This window comes from Hemitrygon akajei, chromosome 7, assembly GCF_048418815.1.
Source record: "Hemitrygon akajei chromosome 7, sHemAka1.3, whole genome shotgun sequence".
In the NCBI taxonomy this organism is placed as follows: Eukaryota; Metazoa; Chordata; class Chondrichthyes; order Myliobatiformes; family Dasyatidae; genus Hemitrygon; species Hemitrygon akajei.
In genome coordinates this window covers 168,101,211-168,120,556 of record NC_133130.1, presented here as the reverse complement: position 1 = coordinate 168,120,556, position 19,346 = coordinate 168,101,211, and the positions used below count along the sequence as shown (strand labels likewise).

The 19,346-nt window shown below is 40.4% G+C and overlaps 1 protein-coding gene across 3 annotated transcripts in view; it reads right to left on the bottom strand.

Moving 5' to 3' along the window:
• Positions 1–19,346, bottom strand: part of rabgap1 (RAB GTPase activating protein 1) — a 242,797-nt gene that overhangs the window by 112,358 nt on the left and 111,093 nt on the right. For all 3 annotated transcript variants that reach the window (XM_073052552.1, XM_073052553.1, XM_073052554.1), the window contains 2 exons: positions 18,896–18,989; positions 13,367–13,517 (listed from right to left, as the gene is read on the bottom strand). In XM_073052552.1, coding sequence (XP_072908653.1) covers positions 13,367–13,517; positions 18,896–18,989 — 245 coding nt within the window. The remainder of the gene's footprint in view (positions 1–13,366; positions 13,518–18,895; positions 18,990–19,346) is intronic.

Here is a 19,346-nt window from a genome sequence, read left to right as displayed (position 1 = left end):
TCCTGGATTTGTACTCTCTGGCTGGGTGGTGGGGCTAGAAACCTGCCGGGGTGGCGGACAGTCGCTGGTGGGGGGGGGGGGGGGGAAGAGGGAGTGAGAGGGATCCTGGTTGGGTAGCGGGAGGGGAGGGGGAAAATCCTGGCAGTCTTGGAGAAGAGACAGACAAAAATCAGACTGATAAGCTCTCCCCATATCAAGATGCTAGGTCATTACTGCCATTACCCAGAGAGATCACAGTTAACAGCAGACAAGCCCCGATTGTTAATAACGCCTTCCTCACTGGTTGAGTGAGCCAAAATAATGATTCTGATTATAGAAGATGTATTTTCAATTTGAGTTTCACCCAGAAGATAGTGTAACATTACTTATTTTAATTTAAATTATAAATAGATTTAGACTGATTCTTTCCTCAATATAAAAACATTAACAACTTCTAAAAGGCACTTCAAAAATTTATTTCCACTTACACTCAAATAGCAATTTTTCCCAAAGTCTAGTGCTAAGTTAGTGTTCTGAATACAAAGGAGCCACTCATTCACCAAATATCAGAAACCATAAGATAATCAGGGAGGTCTGGTAGCATCTGTCATTAAGGACCTCCATCACCCAGGACATGCCCTCTTCTCATTGCGGTCATCAGGGAAGAGGTACGGGAGCCTGAAGACACACACTCAACATTTCAGGAACAGCTTCTTCCCCTCCGACAGATTTCTGAATGGACAATGAACCTATTATTAGCTCACCACTTTCTTGTTTCTCCATATACGGTATATATTGAGCCAGGGTGCCTAAGTACTGTATTTGTCAGCATGGAGTGGACCACGAGTCTGTAAATCTAGCAAAAGCAAAGGACGTTGGGAATGGCCAAGGGTGGAGCGCCGCAGGAGGGGTGTGGTACAGGTGGCAGAGGAGTAGTTCCAAGGGCAGGGGGTGGTGAGAGTGCAGACAGCCCTGAGACACCAGGCAAGGTCACTTGATTATCATCACTCATATATGTCATGAAATTTGTTTTTCTTTTGTGTGGCAGCACTACAGTGAAATGCATAAAATTACTATATTCATCTCCAGTTCAGTACCAATGACCTTGCTGGATATTTGCTTTCTTGGTAGGGTTAGTTTATCTTTTGGGGTAAGGGGAACCTGTCACGATAACAACTACTTGCTATTTAAAGATTAGCTTTATTTGTCATGTGCATGGTACATCAAAATATTGAAAGATACAGTGAAATGCGTTGTCTGTGTCAACAGCCAACACAGTCCAAAGATGTGTTGGGGGGTAGCCCACAAGGGACGTCAGCACCAACATATTGTACCCACAACTTACAAATGCTTACATTTTTGGAATGTGAGAGGAAATCAGAACACCCAGGGGAAACCTATGCGGTCATGGGGAGAACGCACAAATTCCTATCAGACAGCAGCGGGAATTGAACAACAATCTTCCGATCACTGGCGCTGTAGAGCATTACACTAACTGCTACACTACCATGCCGCCTCCTTGCTTAAGGAAGGAAAGCTCTATGCATAATTTGCCATAATACAATTTTCACAAATGCACAGGATTGGAACAACTTTAAAAAATATTCAATGATCTACAGGGAAACAATGATAACAAAAACTAATTGATATCACAAGAAAATCTGCTGATGCTGGAAATCCAGAGCAACACACATAAACGGAAGGAGGAGGGAATCCAGGGGTAAGTAACAGGCAGATGTGAAGTGAAAGGTCAGAGTGGGGAATAGAGGAAGGGCAGAGGGGTGGGGAGGGAATTTGTTTACCATTAGGAGAAATTGACATTCATACCATCAGGTTGGAGGGTACTCCAGACGGATACAAAATGTTGCTCCACCAAATGGAGGGTGGCTTCATCTTGGCACAAGAGGCCATGGATCAACACGTTGGAACTGGAACGGGAATTGGAATTAAAATATTTGGCCACACATCAGTCCCGCTCATGGTGGATGTGCTTGAAGTGGTCCTCCAATTTATGATGGGTCTCACCAATGTAGAGGAGACCACATTGGGAGCACCGAACACAACAGAAGACCCCTAACTGATATTTGACTTTCTTCTTAGCCTTCCCCCACGCCCCAAGCCACCATTTAGCACAGAAATACAGAAAGGTGCTGGAAAAGGTTCAATAACATCATGAAGGATCCCACCCACCCTGCTCATGGACTGTTTGTCCTTCTCCCATCAGGGAGGAGACTACGTAGCATCCACACCTGGCCTACCAGACTCAAAAACAGTTACTCTCCCCAAGCAGTAGGCTGATCAACACCTGCACCCAATAATCCTCCCTTCCCCAACCACCACTACTTTAGCATTTCCTCTCAGAGTCGCTTTAAGTACTGATACACCTGTGCCTAGTGTCACTTTATGGACATACAATCAATCTATGCATACAAACTAAGCTATACATATATATCTATTGTGTCCTTTATTGTCCTTATTGTCTGAATTTTTGTGCTGCATCAGCTCGAGTAATAATAATTTCATTCCCTTTTATATTCGTGTACTGGGAATCACATTAAACAATCTTGAATCTTGAAAAGGTGATAAAGACTGTGTACAATTTGATTCTCAGTCTGCGTATTCCCTGTTGTCAATCTGCTCCTTAAGAAACGGGGTATTACTGGTCATGTGCTTAATTATCAGGTTCAAAATAAAACTGCAGCCCTACTGTTCAGAATAAATAGAAAGTAAAAGTGCCTGATATTTTACACCTTCTCAGGATGTCCTCGAGTGCTTTTGAAAAGCTGCTGTTTCAGGAAGTGCAGCAATTTGCGCAGTGCAAACTCTCACTACAGCAAAGTGATAATGAGCAGAACTGTGGCAATGACGACTGAGATAAATACTAGGAGATCAGAGAGAATGCCCACTTTTCCCTTTGAAGAAGTACCGCCTGAGAGAGCAGACGGACTTCATGATCCAGCAAAGGAACGAAGGACTGCTGAGAGAATCACAAGGGGTCTCTCTCACACCCCCCAACCGCCCCAGGACATACAACAGGACTGCTGCATTCACAGAGCCCTCAGCATAGTCAAGGACCCCTCCCATCCGCCCACAATCTCTTTGACCTCCTGCCGTCAAGTAGAAGATACCACCATACAAGAACAAGGACTGTTACGTTGGTTAACAGCTTCTTCCTTACCCCAGGCTGTGAGACTTCTGAACCTTGCTTTCACCCAGAACACATTATTTATGACAGGGCCAGCAGCAGTAATACTGTAGTATATTTAATTAGATGTACTTTATGTCACTTTATTTGTTTATTGAAATACAGACAGCACAGAATAGGCCATTCTGGCTGCATCACCCAGCAAAACCCCAGTTTAATCCTAGGCCAATTACGAGACAATTTACAAGGACCTATAATCTTACCAAAAGTACATCTTTGGAATGTCGGAGCACCCAGAGGAAACCCATACTGTTACAGAGAGATGCAATCTCCTTCCAGGAAGCTCTGGGAATTTAACCCTATTCGCTGGTACTGTAAAGCATTCTGCTAACCACTACACCACCATGTCAACTTGTACATCTACAAAATATATTTTTATTGTTAATATTATTTTATGTGCTGTATGTTCTACATGCACTGTGTTTTGCACCTTGGTCCCTGAGGATCCTGGTTTTATTCCTGGTGTATGGTTGAATAACAATAAACAAACTTGAATTTGAAGTGGTAGGTGCATAGAATGCCTTGCCAAGGGTGGGGGTAGAGGCAGATACATTAAGGGTATTTAAGAAACTCTTAGATACGCACATGGACAATAGAAAAATACAATACATAAAGTTAGGGTCATTAAACAGACGTGTTTGATGAAACAGATAGAAAGAATAATGTTCTATCAGCAAGACAATTTAAATTTTTTTTAACGTAGAAGATACAGTCTAGATGTTGGTTTTCTAGAACAAATACAGTGGATTCCATTTAATTGGGACAGCTGTTTATTTTGGGACAACTCAAATAACAAAAACTAGATCAAGAAATTAGCCGTGATTCCTTTTGTTTATTTGGGACACTACACTGTTTTATCGGAGCAGAAGACTGGTGCTGAACAGTTTCTAACTGGCGTCAGTTACGAGCACTTGCATGGACGTTAGACACTACACCACGCTTAGAGCAAACAGCATGTTGCTATGTTCAAAAAGCAGTGATTTTCATCACTGTTATAAGCATTAAGACAACTTAATTTTCACATGTCATTTTCAAGCTTATTTTCATATTTTTGTTTGTTTAGAGATACAGCGCAAAATAGGTCCTTCTGGCCCTTCAAGCCATGCCACCCAGCAATGCCTGACAAACCCGATTTAGCCCTAACATAATCGCAGGACAATTTACAATGACCAATTCACCTATTAGCCGGTTGGTCTTTGGACTAAGGAAGCCAACTAGAACACCCAGAGGAAACCCACTCCTTCGACTGGGAAAATGGACAAACTCCTTTGTACGTTGAGAAGCTAGGACTGAACTCTGAACTCCAATAACCTGAGCTGTAATAGCATCACACTAACTGCTACGCTCACGGTGGCATAGTGGTTCCCAATCTCTATTTCACAGCCCAGAACATGATGTAATTTTTAAGCTTCCTGCTTTACTATCAATGGCAGGCCTTCCCAAACCTTTTTTATGCCACGGAGCCCTACCATTAACTGAGGGGTCTGTGGATCCCAGATTGGGAACCTTTGAACTATGGGATTTTGCAACAATTGGCAATATCATGGCTGGACTGCAGACGGTCCAAAACTGAAGCATGACAGCAGTCTGAAACAGTGAAACTGGAGCAATATAGATCGCAGAGTCTGTGTGAGCTGCCTTCCCCCACATCTTCGGTGAGTACACAACCATGGATTTTGTGGTCAGTGGTACAGTAATAATTCAAGGAGCAAAGCTCTGATGCAATGTCAATTTCCATGTTGTCTTGAAGTAAACCAAGACCATCTTTATCACAAATGAACATTACTCAAAGTCTGATGCCTGCATTTTTAATGGTCCAATTACACTTCTCCAATGTACTATATTCATAGAAATATTACAAAGAAAAAGGAACCAATGTATTTAACCTCTGAAAAATGGAACTAAATTTTAGGACCTCTATTAAATGCTGTAACACCAATGAGTTTACAAGAAACAAGTTGGCAAATAGTCAATACCTTAACCAGGACTTGAGGGCCTGAGTTAAATGGAGAGGTTGACTAGGTTGGGTCTTTAATTTCTTGTAAAATAGAGGAATGAGATCAACATCATATAAGTGCTTCAATTATGAAGGGTATAGCTAAGGAAACTGGTAACAGTCTTTTCCCACAGGATAGAGGAGCTCAAACCTAGAGAGCATAGGCTTCGGGTGAGAGGGGAAAGATTTAAAGGGACCCAGGGGACAGGGGACAACTTTTTCATGCAGATGGTGGTGAGCATTGAAATGGGTATCACAGTATCCTTTAGCAAATATTTAGTCGGTAAATGGAGGGGCAGAATGGAGTGAGATTTGGGCCAAACGCAAGAAATTGGGGCCAGCGGTGTGACCGTAGTGGCTAGCATAGGCTTTTCAGGCTGAAGGGCCTGGATCCAATTTTGTATTGCTTTATGACTATTACATTACAAAATGTCAGATAATTTTGTTCCCTTGCAGCTCTCCACACTGCCTTGGACCAAAATCAGACCCTTAAGCCCATCAAGTACATGCTAAACTTCAAAAGCCCATCAAACACTAATCCCATTTTATAGACCCATTTTCCCATTGACTTCATCAGATTTGACCATTCGTTCACTCTTGGGACATTTACAGCAGCTGATTATGACTCTGGGATGTGGGAGGAAATAGCAACACAGGACAGAGACCCACATGGTCACAGGGGAACACCCAATCTTCAAAAAGACAGCACCGGTGGGCAGGACTGTTCTCAAGACACTGGAATGAGGCAGTAGACCTATTAGCTATGACAATGCTGTCCTAGAACAGCCAAATTTCCATTCCATCTCAGATACTTTCCCACTTATTATTTTTCTCATTTTTATTTTGAGATACCATATCAACAAACCACAATGCCCAGCAACACACCTGTTTAACTCTAGCCTAATCATGGGACAATTTACAATGACCACTTAACCCACTAATAGATAGATGATTGGAATGTGTGAGGAAAGTGGAGGAAACAAACACACACACACACACACACACTCACTCACTCACTCTTGAGAAGGACGTACAAACTCCTTACAGACAGCGCTGGATTTGAACTCTGACACTCCAAGCTGTAATAGCAATGTGCTAACCTCTATGGTACTGTGACGCCCTAAAATCAACATAACTAAACATGTTGTTAGAATGCTTTTAAGTTAGCACAATATTACAAAGCTAAGTACTGTTTTGAATATGTGCATAACTATCAGAGTTGTGCTCTAATTAGCAAATAAATTCAAATGCTTCATGAATATTCAAATAACTTTTCACATGATGGGTTTATTCCAGATCTCATTTTGAAAATTTGTGGACATGTAAAAAAAGTAAAAAGTCAAAAGTAAAATAGAATTGCAATTAAACTTAATTTGAAAAATTAATATGATACATCTGTGTTATGGAGAAAAGTCTCAATAAGAAAATTTGCTACTAGGACTTGGGAATTGCAAATCTCCCTTTCAGTCAAATGACTTGATTGTTTCAATAATAAATGGAAAATAAATCAAATAAACTATATCAAATGTAAGGACACTGATATGAACTTATCTTATTTTGAAAATATAATGAGTAAATTATCTAATCATACTTGAAGCAGTTTGTAGTCATATGATTCCCAACTTCCAAATAAATTACCAGCACAAAATGGCAGGAGGTTTATACATTTCAGACATGAATCAGTGTGTAAACATATATGTGCCATCATTGTTACTGTGCTGAAAACACATTCTGCAACTAAACTATTCTCTCCAGGTGATTATGACAAAAGCTTTTCATAATCCAGGAGTAAAGTACATTTTTTTTGAAACAGTACAAGACCATAAGACATATGAGCAGAATTAGGCTATTTGGCCCTCTGACTCTGCACTATCATTCAATCATGGCTGATTTATTTTCCCTGTCAACCCCATTCTCCCGCTGTCTCCTCAGAGCCTGTAATACCCTGACTAATCAAGAACCTATCAATCTCCCCTTAAAATATACCCAACGACTTGACCTCCACAGCCGTCCATGGCAATGAATTCCACAGATTCACCACCTTCTGGTTAAAGAACTTCCTCCTTATCTCTGTTCTAGAGGGTATTCCTTCTATTCTGAGACTGTGTCCTCTGGTCCTAGACTCTCCCACGACATCTCCTAACTTTTTTTGACTCTGTTCAGCTGCCAGAAACAGCACCTTTGAACCTCTTTTTTTTACCATAACTGCATTTTAAAGAACAAGCTTTAGGTGATCTAACCTAATGTCTCTTTGACCATCTGTTCTGCATTGTTGTGCTTTGCTGAACATGGTGGACATACTACGCCAGTGCTGGAATATGTGGTGACACATCCCCAACACATCCTTGGATGTGCTGGTTTTTGATGCAAATGATGCATTTCACTACGTTTCAATGTTTGTTCGTTATGTGCTGTGTTGTAAGACATAGGCAATCATGGTCTATGATCATGATTGTTCTTGGCAAATGTTTGACAGAAGTGGTTTGCTACTGCCTTCTTCTGGCCAGTGTCTTTACAAGACGGTTGATCCCAGCCATTATCAATACTCTTCATAGGTTACCTGGTGTCAGTGGTCACATAACCAGGTCTTGGGATATACACCAGTTGCTCGTAAGACCATCCACCACTTGCTCCCATGGCTTCATGTGACCCTGATTGGGGCGCTAAGCAGATGTGGTACCTTGCCCAAGGGTGACCTGCAGGCTAGTGAAGGGAAGGAGCACCTTACACCTCCTTTGGTAGAGACGCATCTCCATCCCATCACTCTATGTTTTAAAGTACATGTGATAAATAAATCTGAATAGTCCAACATTTCCCTTGAAATAAAAATCATAATCCTCTCAGAAATATTATCTCACTGATTCTGTGAAGCTCTACAATCTGCAGTTATCCAGGAAGCATTTACACACCAAATAAGAGACATTAACCTTTGCTTTCTGCAATAAATAAAAATCAAATTACTGACACAAATTAAACTCGCCCATAGAACATTTTATTCACATTCAATTGGTGAAAGCAACATAAATTTTGGGAAATCTGCATCCCTTGCCACACAAGGTATTTGTTAAATTGTGTAACTTTCATTTTAGAATAATAAATACAAGACATTTCTGCAGATGCTGGAAATCCAGAGAGTCAGACAGACAGACAGACAGACAGACACACACACACACACACACACACACACACACACACACACAGACACACGGTGCTGGAAGAACTCAGCAGGGTAGGCAGCTTCTATGGAGAGGAATAAACAGTCGATATTTCAGGCCAAGATCCCTCATCAGGACTGGAAAGAGGGAAGAACCCATAAGTAGAGCAGGGGAAAGAGGGAAAGGAAGACAAGCTGGCAGGTGATAGGTGAGACCAGAAGAGGAGGAAGGCGGGTGGGTGTGTGTGGGAGGAGAGATGAAATGAGGAGCTGGGAGATGGAAAAGGTAAAAGGTATTTTTAAAATTTCATATTTCATTATCCTTGAAGTTCTTGTTTCCAGACGGTCAAAGCTCATAAGGGAATATAAAAATACAATGTGAGTTCTAATTTTATTTTTTATTTTTATTTTGCTTGTCAGCATTGATCTAGATGCAGTGAGGAAGCTACGTATGTTATAGTCAACTGAAACGTCCTGTGACCAAAATGAGGTGAAAGCCTCGAGAAAATCCACTTTATTAGACATAAGCAGTCTAATGACACCTGGTCAAGAACGGTACAACTTGAGTAATAGTTATTAGAAACTTAAGCTTAAGACCCAGAGCTGAGCTCAGAGCGAGCACGTGGTCTAACCTTTATGCAGCAAGCAGACCGAAGCAACATTGTGAGATTTCAGAGTTGTGCAATTATTCTTCCACACCAGAGTTCACCACTTTCTCCTCAACCTTCTGCTCTCTCCAAATCCCACACAGTCATCCATCACAACAGGACAGATGAAAGATTAATCTCAGATTACAAAGCAAGTACCCAAAATGGAGCAATTTCAAAACCCACCTGAGAAAGTTGTGAACATGACAGAATAATTTACTTTTCCTAGTAAACAGTAAATCGACAATTTCCTTTGGGATAACAAACAACCCATTTTTTTGTAAAGTATTTTTCAGTATTTCACTGTTCGGTCCACAGTGCTGGATAAATGCACATGGATCAGAAACTACAAGTTCAATGTATGATCTATCAGTGCTGCCAATTCCAGTCAGGATGTGGCAGTGGCTGTGTTAAAATTAGTCTGTTTGTCCCACTCCACTCTCATCAGGGAGGAGGCTATGTAGCATCCAATCCAGGGTCACCAAATTCAAAAACAGGTAGTTCCCCCAAGCAGTAAGACTGATCAACACCTTCACCTACTAACCCACCCCTCCACACCCCCAACCAGCACTATTTATAATTTCCTGTCAGTCAGTTTATGTACCGTCACTCCTGTGCCTAGCATCATTTTATGAATATGAATACACACGCACACAAAATTATTTAGTTCTCCTTTACACTAGTGTACTGAAAATGACATTAAACCAGCTAAAAAGGACTACTGCTTTTCCTTCTCATTTATTAGAACAGTAACAATCTATCTCAGAATTAAGAAATAGGAAGATATTAAAACTAATTCTGATGGAAATCTACTGGTCACAAATCTAAAATGGTTTCTGGGCTCCAGTGCTGGGGCATTTTATCTGATAAAACAAGTCTAAACCAAAAGGGACCAACACCAGCTAATGTAGTACAAGGGAATAAGCATTATGACACCATCGCCAACAATACATCATGATCAGAAATAAAAATCAAACTTAAACATTAAAAATTCCATTTCAACCAAAACTACCAAATATTAATTTCAGGTGCTCTACCATAAAGATTTAAATATTAGCTCTATTTGTCACATGGACATCAAAATACATTGAGAGATGTGTCACTTGTGACAAAGGACAACATAGTCCAAGGATGTGCTGGGGGCAGTCCACAAGTGTCATCACACTTCCAGTGCCAAACATGCCTACAACTTACCTGAACGTCTTTGCAATGTGGGAGGAAACCAGAGCTCCTGGAAAAAACCCACATGGTCACAGGAAGAATGTACAAACTCCTTACTAACAGTGATGGCAATTGTACGCTGATCGTTTGCACTGTAAAGCCTAACACTAACCACTATGCTACCATGCCGCCCAACATACTGGTCTCAAATAAATTAAAGATGCATTAACACTACACATTTACATCATTTTAGCTTTCAGCCAATGCTACATTAACATCAAACAGAAGTTAAATTTTTCTTCCCTACAGGATCTTGCTGTTTAATTCTAGACCAGGGGTTTCCAACCTGGGATCCACATACCCCTCGATTACTGGTGGAGGTCCATGACATTAAAAGAAGGTTGGGAACCCCTGTTCTGGACAGTAATCCAAGGATTCAGATTGAACCTCCAATTTGTACACACTGCAACTTTTGGTAACACATCAATGCTGTCAATATCTGCTTCATCACTAATACCAGAAATGGGACTTGCAATCAAATTTTATAAATTAACCTTAAGCACAAGTACAAGCACAAATAGAATTTAAAAAAGGCAAGGAAAACCACAGCAACTTCCAAACAGGTGACAGTGGCACAGAAAGGTAATGCACAGGAAGCCATTCACCTGTCTTGCATCTTTGGTAAAACTATCCAAATAGTCTCATTCCTTTGTGCATTATTCTCAGTATGTATTTATCACAAAATTATAAACACTTCCAATGCAAGAAGCTGTTCAGCTGACTGTGCCAAAGCAGCTTACTCTCAACAAAAAGAGTGAAACAGAAGGCCTAAGTTATTGGAACAGGTTGGGCAGGCTACAACTTTCATCCTTGGCACGTAGGAGAACAAGATTTTGCAAGATACAGGTAATCTGGGTTATTATATGGTTTATCAGAAACTGTTCTGAAACATGTTGGGTTCTGATTAATTCTTTAGTGACCGTCATCAAGTTTTTAATCTTTGGACCATGCTTTTTATTTTACATTTCCAGTTTCTGAGATGCCTCTTCAGGCTGCAGTGTAGAATGTGGAGAATTTCCTTATATATGGACCTCGTTGATCATTCGTTATGTGCCATGTCATATGAAATGGGTGATCATGGTCTTTCTAAGATCATGATTGTTCCTGGCAAATATTTCTACAGAAGTGGCTTGCCATTACTTTCTTCTAGGCGGTATCTTTACAAGACGGGTGACCCCAGCCATTATCAATACTCTTCAGAAATTGCCTGCCTGGCATCAGTGGTCACATAACCAGGACTTGTGATCTGCACCAGCTGCTCATACGACCATCCACCACCTGCTCCCATGGCTTCATGTGACCCTGATTGGGGTATAAGCAGGTGCTACACCTTGTTCAAGGGTGATCTGTATGCTAGCAGTGGGAAGGAGTGCCTTATATCTCCTTTGGTAAAGGCATATCTCCACTTCGACACCCATTATGCATTTCTGTAAGTTTAATGAGGAGTGTAGACAGGGTCAATGCACAGTCTTTCACCCCCACCCCAGGGGATGGGGAACTAAAAACTCAAAAGGCACAGGCTTAAGGCAAGGGGAAAGATTTAAAAGGGACCACCGATGGAACTTATTCATACAGAGGGTGTGCATACACATACAGAAAGAGCTGCCAAATAAAGTAGTTGAGGCAGGTACAGTAACATTCAAAAGATATCTGCATATTTGGTTTGGGGGGTGGGTTTAGAGGTAAATGGGACTGGTTTGGTGAGCAGTTGCTGGCATGAACGAGATGGGCCAAAGGGCCAGTTTCCCTGCTGTATTACTCCATGATTCTACAAATCTTTAATTACCACTGTTCTTTATTTTTACCAGAGACACTGTACTGGTGATGTAAACTGATCCTTGATGTAATTTCAAATCAAGGACACAGAACTAAGTAGGAACTACATTTGTCCCGTTAAAGTACCCAATGCAAGTGCTGGTGAATTTATGGCGAAAAGATTTTCATTATAACTTCATTTTCAGTTTAAATTACTTGACCTGATAAAGGTTATTATTTTTCACAATTACTTCTATTGCAAAGGAGAAATTAAATGCCTAGCTTTGAAATTTCTTTACCGAATTAAAACCTCTAAAATATCTGGCATCTGAAATGTCAACTAACAGAATGGAAACTGGTGTCTATGCTTGAGGAAAGAAAATGGTGATTTCCCCATGGGTCAGCTTCAGAAGGCTATTTTAACGATAAATGCTTGAGTTATTTGAAGGGCATAAACTCTTCCAAGTTCTATACTGCAACCCGAAAAAGCAGCCATCACAGGAAAGCAGCATCCATCATCAAAAACCTCCATCACCTCTCTTCTCAATGCTATCGCCAGTGATGTGGTACAGGTGCCTCAGGGTGAGGAACAGTTATTACCCCTCAACCATCAGGCTCCTGAGCCAGAGAGGATAACTTCACTCAACTTCATTCAGCCCACCACTGAACCGTTCCCACAACCAATAGATTCACTTTCAAGGACCCGTCATCTCATATTCTCAATGTTATTTATTTATTTGTTTGTTTGTTTGTTTGTTGTTGTTTTTCTTTTTGTATTTGCAGCTTGTTGTCTTGCGCACATAGGGTATTTCTGTCATGTTATGTCTAGTCTTTCATTGATTCTATTGTTTCCTTTGTATTTAACTGTGAATTCCTGCAAGAAAACAAGTCTAAGTGTTGTATATGGTGACATATATGTACAATGATAATAAATCTGCTTTGAACTTTGAAGAGGCACCTCAGAAAAATTGGCAATATTAAAAATGGAAGCAAGCTCCAAAGATCAAACAATGCAAAAATTTAATGAATGTCACTAAACAATTAATCAGAACCTGACATGTTTCATAACAGCTCCTGATAAACCATTTATAAACCCAGATTACTTGTAATATTATTCTTATACAGGTAACTTAATGGATGGCAAAGAGATTAAACAACAACTATAAAGCATTTGGCTGAAATCCAACTAGGACTGAGAGATTACTTGCATAAGCACTTCCTGGACAATTCACCGATTGGAACAATTGCTTGCATTTAACTAGATTGATTTCAAAATTAAATTTTGCAACTGACACAAGACAACAAAGTACATGCAAGATGTACAAAGAATCCTGTCCATCAACCAAATAAACATATTCTATTCAGTAGAAGCCAGGCACACAAATTTGCTTAATTGCAAAACTACTTACTTTTGTGATAAGGAGTCTGTAGTCTTCTACCATCTGGTCATTGTTGTGGCATCCTGCAAGAAGCTGCCACACCTCACCTCGAAGAGCCTCAGGAACGCCGCTTCTCACTAAAGCCGGCAGAGGCTTGGGTCTTACACTCAAATTTAGATGCCTATATAAAATATGAGATGATTAGAAATTTCAAGAGAAACTGTGCCCATAAATAAGTGTCACATAATGATTGATCTATTTTTATAAAACCACAATATGAAATTACTGATAATAATTTTACCTACACCATACAGAATTAGTTTTTCTGCACAATTATAACTAAATGTGTGTTTAATCATGATGTTTTAAATTAAGTCACAATGGAAATAACTACTCTGGCTAGTTCTCCCAAATCAAAGCTGCTTCCCAGAAGAGGGTGATTCTCCATTGTTCTGATACTGTAACTAGCTGCCTTGAAAAGAGTCTTAGAATCATGTTTATGTCACACACCCAGGCCATTCAGTCCATCAAATTCATCAAAACTGGAAGTTATTCACCAAATCACACCTCCAAGAACTTGGTCTCTACTATTCTAGTTTAGACTTCCAAATACTTTTTAAATAGACCTTCCTGACTGGCTGCATCACAGCCTGGCAGGAGGCCCCCAACACACACGATTACAAGAGGCAAGGTTGTCGGCTCAGCCAGCCTACAGTCTGGCCTCCCCACCACGGAGGGCATCACCAAGTGGCTACTTATCAAGAACGAGGCATGTATCATTAAGGACCCTCACCATCTAGGGCATGCCCTCTTCAGAATCAGATCTAATGTCACTGGCATATATTGTGAAATTTTTTGTCTTTGCGGTAGCAGTACAATGCAATAAATAATAGAAGCACAAACTGAATTACAGTAAGTATACACAAATTAAATATACTCAGACGCTGCATAACGCTACCCCGCATCGCATTGCTTCGTTACAACATGGGTATTCAATTCTTTATTGAAATGTTTAAAAATGACAAAAAATCATTCTAAGCAACATTTAAAACTTTGAGTGGCTGGCATTACGGTAAACATTCAATCAGCCAATGAGAGTGTTTACATATGCCCTGAGCCACTCACAACCAATCACATATTAGTTGACACTCAGCTTCCTCTGCATTTGTAAACATACTTGCTTCCTCACCAATTTATTCCATTTTTTTTCACCCATAATGTCTGGCAAACATCCTGCAACCTCCAGTGAGGGCAGTACATCCAAGGTGGCTTGGAAAAGCATTGACATGGATGTGAAACTGCAAGCTGGTGAGTGTCAGGTTGATGTTGGCACCTCTTTGAAATCGATCACACTGATGATCAGAACAATTATTAAAAAATGCAGACAAGATGAAAGCTTCTGCTACGACAACCTCAAAAGTTATCAACAAAATTGATCAGTTCAAGGATTATTTCAATTGCTTGAAAAATGGAAAATAGACTAAATTTATGGGTGGATGACCAAACACAACAAAACATGCCCCTAAGCCAGCTGCGAATAATGGAAAAGGCAATAAACATCCTTCTGAGCTTGTTTTCAATATGGATGAAACAGGGGTATTCTGGAAAAGAATGCCTTCTCGTACTTTCATCCCCCAACAGAAACATGCAACTTGTTTCAAGGCTGCAAAGGACTGATTAGCCACAGAATTCCTCAGCACTAGTATTGGCACGATCTTACAAATCATGGACCAGTTCATCGATAATGACTCTGACTTGGAGCGAAGCAATAAGGCAAAGAGGTGTTCTTGACATGATTTCCTGCTAACAAGAACTGATTTGTGACAGGAAACTTAAGATAAGGCAGTCAAATCTTGACATCTACTTGAAGAAGCTGTCAAATTTAGAGGAGGACCCACAGCCCGGCCCCTCCCCCAAGATGTAACCACCACCCACTTCCCTCTGCTGCAGCTGTGATTTGCTGCTGCTCCACTGATGTACAGATTAGGCCTATTTGTGTGTTTGTTACTCCACGAATTACTGTGTATACGTAAAATAATGTATCATACATCTTAGGTTTGATTTTTTAAAAATCAGGCACACATGTCAATTTACATAATGTTACAATAACCCCGCATACTTACATAGATTTCCACCTCCGAGGAACACATCCTCAGCATGAGTTAGTTAAGTTAAATGAGTAGTGCACAAAGAAATAAAAAAGTAGTGAGGTAGTGCTCATGGGTTCAATGTCCCTTCAGAAATTCGATGGCAGAGGGGAAGAAGCTGTTCTTGAATCGTTAAGTGTGTGTCTTCAGGCTCCTGTACCTCCCTGCTGATGGCAGCAATGAGAAAAGGACATGTCCTGGGTGATGGGTGTACTTAATGATGGACACTGCCTTTCTGAGGCATCCTTGACATCCTGGATACTATGGATGCTAGTGCTTATGATGGAGATGACGGTTTACAACTCTCTACAGCTTATTTCAATCCTGTGCAGCAGCTGACCCATATTCAGAACACAGCATCTATCATTAAGGACCTCACCATCTAAGACATGGCCTCTTCCCACTACTGCCATCATGGTGAGGTACAAAAGCCAAAAGACCCTCACTCAATGATGTAGAAACAGCTTTTTCTCCTCTGCTAGCAGATTTCTTACTAGTCCATGAACACTACAATTTTTGGCACTTTTTAAATTTACAGTAATTTTATGTCTTTGAACAGTACTACTTCCACAAAACAAGTTTTGCATCATGTAAGTCAGTGATAATAAATATGATTCTGAGTCTCACAGAGAGAGAGAGATGCTCACCCTTCATTTCGGATAAAAGCACATCAGGGAAGATCTCACTTCATGTAATAAAAACCGCTACAACTAAAATGATGCAATTTCCCTTGGAGACAAGGAATGATCAGACTCTGCTTTTTGTAGTTCAAAGAGAAATGGGTAGTAAGGGCCGGATTACAAGTGCTGCCCAAAGCACCAAGGTAAAGCAAGCTGTTGCAATGGCTTTAGAGATGAGCAATCAACCACACTGGCTTAATTTAAAAATTAACTTTGAGACAATTAGTGACAAGTTAACAAAAACTTTCATGTGTTGAGACACAATTTGATCGAATTATGAACAAATAATTCCCTAAAAGTTAACTTGCAGGTTGTGTCAGTGGTAAGGAAGGCATTCATATTGAGAGGACTAGAGTATAAAAGCAAGGAAATTAATGCTGCAGCTTCGTAAGACACTGGTCAGACTGCACTTGGAATATTGTGAGCAGTTTTGGGCCCCTTATCTCAGAAAAAAATGTGCCGGCATTGGAGAAGGACAAGAGGAGGTTCATGGGAATGATTCCAGGAATGAAAGGGTTAACACATGAGGAGTGTTTAATGGCTCTGGACTTGTACTCACTGGAGTTTCGAAGAATGAAGAGAGATCTCACTGAAACCTATTGAATATTGAAAGGCATGTGGGCATGAAGAGGATGTTTCCTATAGTAGGGGAGCCTAGGACCAGACAGCACAGTCTCAGAATAGAGGGGCATCCACTTTGAGATGAGGAGGAATTTCTTTGACCAGAGGTTTGGGTATCTGTGGAATTCACTGCCACAGACAGCTGTGGTGGCCAAGTCATTGGAAATATTTAAAGCGGAGGTTGATAGCTTCTTTAATAGTCAGGACATCAAAGGCTATGGGGTTAAGGCAGAAAAATGGGGTTGAAAGGGATAATAAATAAGCTGAATGGCCTAATTCTATTTCTATGCTTTGTGGTCTAATCATCTTATAATTACATCTACATGGTAGTGTTAGGACTTGGGGTGTTACACAAGCTGTGGACAAAAGGAGATAGTAATTAGGAAACCTAGTCACCACTGCAACGGTAGTAATTGTATAGACAACACGGTAGCATGGGGCAACACAGTTGTCGGTCAGCATAATGCCAGCAAGGTTCAATTCCCGCTGCTGTCTGTAAGGAGTTCAAGACCTGCTGAAGGGTCTCAGCCCAAAACGTCAACTGTACTCTTTTACATAGATGCTGACTGGCCTGCTGAGTTCCTCCAGCATTTTGTGTGTGCTGCTTGGGGTTCCAGCATTCTGCAGATTTTCTCTTGTTTGTTAATCAGTCTACCAACAGTTTCCACAATACCACAAATTTCCTGGTCTCAGCTCAATCTGCTCATCCCTTGCTAAGAGAATACAATTAACCTTGGTGTGCTGGGCCAAGGAAGAAAGGATTAAAAGAACAGTTTAGGAACTTTGGAGCCCAACTACCAGTAGTGACTTCCACTAAAACAGGTCATGGTTCACAGAGTTAAGGGATAAGGAAGAGACAGGAAACTTTAGCTTTAGTAAACTATGTTGAAAATCAATGTTACATATAATTTAATCTGACAAAGGGAAAAGCAGCCATTTGGCATCTGTGCAATTAAAATTCAAATGTGTACACTCTTTTACATAGTCAGATAATTAGTTAATTAGTTTGTGAACGTAAAACCTCTTACTCCTCATCTCCCACTTCCACCATTCCAAACACAGATAACCTCATATTAGATGAACAAATTAAAGTGAACAGTATAATTGCTAAAACACTTATTGAAAGTATTGCAGTATCCTAATCATAGATGGTGGTTTTACTACTCAGGGGAAGCCATTATTTTATATACAAATTATTTCTGGAATGCATCTCAGCTCTGCTGAATTGAACACTTATGGGAAACAGCAAAAGCTGTCAAAATAGGCAAACACTTGCAAAGTTTCAATGGGAGAGGAAAATCTAGTTTTAAGGAATTATGAAGAATGTTCAACAACAGCTATGTTTCATTAGGAGTTTGTCACCGATTTCCATAGATGTAACGTGTAGAGCATTCTGACTGGTTACATCGCTGTCTGGTATGGTAGCACCGCTGCATAGGGCTGCATCATGGGCACATCCCACCCCATCATCAAGGACACTTTCATAAGGAGACACCTCAAAAAGGCAGCATTCATCATTAAGGATCCTCACCATCTAGGACATGCCCTCTTCTCATTGCCACTATCTTGGAGGAAGTAAAGGAGCCCTGAAGAAACACACTCAACATCTTCGGTACAGCTTATCCTCTGCCATCAAATTTCTGAGTGGTCCATGGACACTACCTTATTATTTTGCTCTTTTGTTGTAACATTGTAATTTTTTTGATATTGTACTGTATTGCTGCCTCATAACCCATTTCACAACTTACATCACTGATAATAAGCCTGATTATGAGTAGCAAGACCATTTCCACTGAATGAAGATCAAATGTTCTGCTGAAATACATGACAAAGTGACAAGAGAAAATGCCCTCGTATTGGGGAGTCAAGATTCTTTAGGAACACAAGAAAATGAGCAGGTCACCAAGCCCCTTAAGCTTTCTCCATCATTTGCTGAGCTTATTTGCCAAGTTTAAATCTGGAAATGTCTGCAACACCCACATAAACGTCTACTGAACAAAACTGCAATATTTAAAAATCAAGCTGATACCACAGATACCTAATTCTAAACCAGACTATACAACTTCATCATAGAAACTTCAACACAACTCCAAGATGGTGTTCGTACTCACCATTTTGACAGTAGATCACCCCAAGTCTCCAAAATCTTTTCACCACATTCTTTGGACACATCACCAGAGCCACTCAGGAGAGGCTCATCGTTATCTGAAGAAAGAGAATATAGAACTAAATGAGTGAAGACAACTTTCCATCCATTTACCAAAATCCTACCAACTTATGAATGCCAAAATGTTAAATATTGTTTTTCTGATCCAGAAACTATGTAAATGAGTCTGATGTCTGTGCTGGGTAAATTACTGTAGAGGATTGTGAGGGTATGATCTATCAACATTTGGATAAGCATAGTCTAATTAAGGATAGCCAGCATGCTTTGTGTGTGAGGAAACTGTGTCTGACAGATCACTTAAGTATTTTTTTGAAGAACTAACCAGGGTAGGGCAGTAAACATTGTCTCAATGAACTTTAGCAAGGCCTTTAATGAGGTCCTTCATGGCAAACTAA